We start from the raw sequence: 2696 nt of genomic DNA, 5'->3' as shown, positions 1-2696 counted from the left end.
GCAGGCGGATTTCTGAGTTCGAGGCCAGCCTGGTCTACAGAGTGAGTTCCAGGACAGCCAGGGCTACACAGAGAAACCCTGTCTCGAAAAACAAAACAAACAAACAAAAAAAATCCATGTTCAGGATTGAGGATATAGCTCAATTGGTAGAGCGATTGCCTAGTATGTATAAAGCTTGGGGTTCAAACATATACAAGGCATAGGGGTGCACACACGCACATAAGCATCAGGTCGTCCTCGAAGTAATAGAGGGCTCAAGACATACAGACCCTGTCTCAACCAACCCATGCCCAGCACGCTAGGGTAGCAGTGTTTCCACCCTGGGTACACAGAGGCAGGAACATCATGGAAAGCTCCAGGTGAGTCTGGTCTACACAGTGGGTGCCGGGCTAGTCAGGGCTACACAGCAAGACCTCTCTCTTTAAACACAATCACAACAGAACAACTCCAGAACCCATGTCCGAGGTCTGCTTCAGGGATGGGTAAGGTCTCAGATGTTCCGAAGACCAACAGGGGTCGGTCTGATGGGGCTGAGCTGCCCTGAAACCTCCCTAGGTCTGGGACATAGAAACTGTGTTTGCCTTTGGCAGGGCAACGGCTCAGAAGGCGGCCCGGCCCACAGCGTCCATCACACAACCCGACTGGGTGCAGCTGGGCTCCTGAGATCTGACTGGTACCCTTGTTCCGGCCTCGCTGATCTCATGGGCTGTGCCTATGCCCAGCCACCTGCCCACAATCCTTACCAGCTCATCCATTCCAGAGAAGGTGTGGTTCGCGTTGTCCAGGGAGTAGATCAGCTGGTGCACCCCATCGTTGGTCTCGCTGTTTCCATAGAAACCAACGCCCACCGCAGCACTACGGGCAAAACCCCAAAGAAAGGTTAGGGGTGATACCCAGAAGAGAATACACTTAATGCTCTGTGTGTGGGAGATGTGTAGCATGTGCTCACATGTGTATATGCACATGTGCACGTGTGCATGTGCACAAGGAGGACAGAAGATGATGCTGGGTGCTTTCATCTGTCGCTCTGTGCTATTCCCTTGGGACAAAGTCTTCAGTGAACCTGGAGTTCAGTGAAATGGTTAGTCTGGCAAGGAGACCTCAGCTATATGCCTGGCTCTGGTCTCCATCCCTAGCACTGGGATTACAGATGTGTGGGCTTTGTCCGTGGGTTCTGGGAATCCAAACTCACATAGGTCCTCATGTCTGTCCAGCAAACACTTTCTTCTGGATTTCCCGTAAGCACTGTCAATCATTCTATGTGCTGAGGACTGAACCTAGATCTACAGGGCTGCTAGGCAAACCATCTGCTCCTGAGATCCAGCCCCAACCTTGCATTTATCTTCAAAAAAAAAAAGTTTCTATACCCAGGTGGTGGTGGATACCTTTAGTCCCAGCACTTGGGAGTTCGAGGCCAGCCTGGTATACATAGTGAGTTCGAAGGAGACAGCCAGGGTTGTTACACAGACAGACAAACAAATATGTTTTCAGGGTTGTAGGGATGGCTCAGTGGTTAAGGGCACCAGCTGCTCTTTCAGAGGTCCCTGGTTGTTTCTAGCACAGACCGCAGTCTACAACCATCATAAACTGGTTCCAGAGGGATCTGCCTTCCTCTTCTGGTCTCTAAAGGCACTGTATACACATAGTGCCTAGACATGCATACAGACAAACCACCCATATGCATAAAATAAAGATAAATAAATCTGGGGCTGGCGAGATGGCTCAGCAGGTAAGAGCACCGACTGCTCTTCTGAAGGTCCTGAGTTCAATTCCCAGCAACCACATGGTGGCTCACAACCACCCGCAATGAGATCTGACACCCTCTTCTGGCACGTCTGAAGACAGCTACAGTGTACATATGTATATAATAAACCTTTGGGCCGACCAGAGCGAGCAGAGGTCCTCAATTCAGTTCCCAACAACCACATGAAGGCTCACAACCATATGTACAGCTACAGTATACTCATATACATAAAATAAATAAATAAACAAATCTTTAACAAACAAACAAAAAGATAAATAAATTGAAAAAATAAATTTTAGAGTGGTTTTGGGCTCAAAGCAGATACAGAATTCCTCTATTTGTGTACAGTCCTCAGTATGACCTCCTTTATGAAGCAGACTCCTGGCTATGACTGGTAACCCAGTAGGAACATGGGTACCGTCCAAGGCCCAGTGTGCACAGGGGTCACTCTTGGTTAAAATTCTAGAGGTTTGGACATACAGTGTCTGATATTTACCATCACAGCAGACCCTGCCCTAAAACCCCCAGTACTGTGCCTACCCCCCCCCCTTCTCTGGCCCTAGGCCTTACATCTCCATGGCCTTTTCTAGAATGTATTTTGATTCGGTGGCTCTGGTGGAGCCCTGAAATCTGATTTGACACAGTCGGTGCCAACCTCCAGGGCCCTCCTGACATGGTCAAGAACCCCAGACTAGGGCTGGAGAGATGGCCCAATGGTTAAGAGCACTGACTGCTCTTCCAAAGGTCCTGAGTTCAATTCCCCGCAACCACATGGTGGCTCACAACCATCTGTAATGGGATCTGATGCCCTCTTCTGGTGTGTCTGAAGACAGCTACAGTGTACTCATATACATAAAATAAATAAATCTTAAAAAATTAACCTCAGACTATCACACCATTTTCTCTAAATATTCCTGATCTAGTCCTCTACTGTGAAGTTTTAGCTTCGGGC

At 48.6% G+C, this 2696-nt stretch overlaps 1 protein-coding gene across 2 annotated transcripts in view; it reads right to left on the bottom strand.

Moving 5' to 3' along the window:
• Positions 1-2696, bottom strand: part of Ttyh2 (tweety family member 2) — a 45753-nt gene that overhangs the window by 30289 nt on the left and 12768 nt on the right. For both annotated transcript variants that reach the window (XM_021177205.1, XM_029483852.1), the window contains exon 3: positions 744-855. In XM_021177205.1, coding sequence (XP_021032864.1) covers positions 744-855 — 112 coding nt within the window. The remainder of the gene's footprint in view (positions 1-743; positions 856-2696) is intronic.

This window comes from Mus caroli, chromosome 11, assembly GCF_900094665.2.
Source record: "Mus caroli chromosome 11, CAROLI_EIJ_v1.1, whole genome shotgun sequence".
NCBI classification, from domain to species: Eukaryota; Metazoa; Chordata; class Mammalia; order Rodentia; family Muridae; genus Mus; species Mus caroli.
Note: the sequence above shows the minus strand (reverse complement) of the source record. Positions and strands in the feature narration are given on the sequence as shown.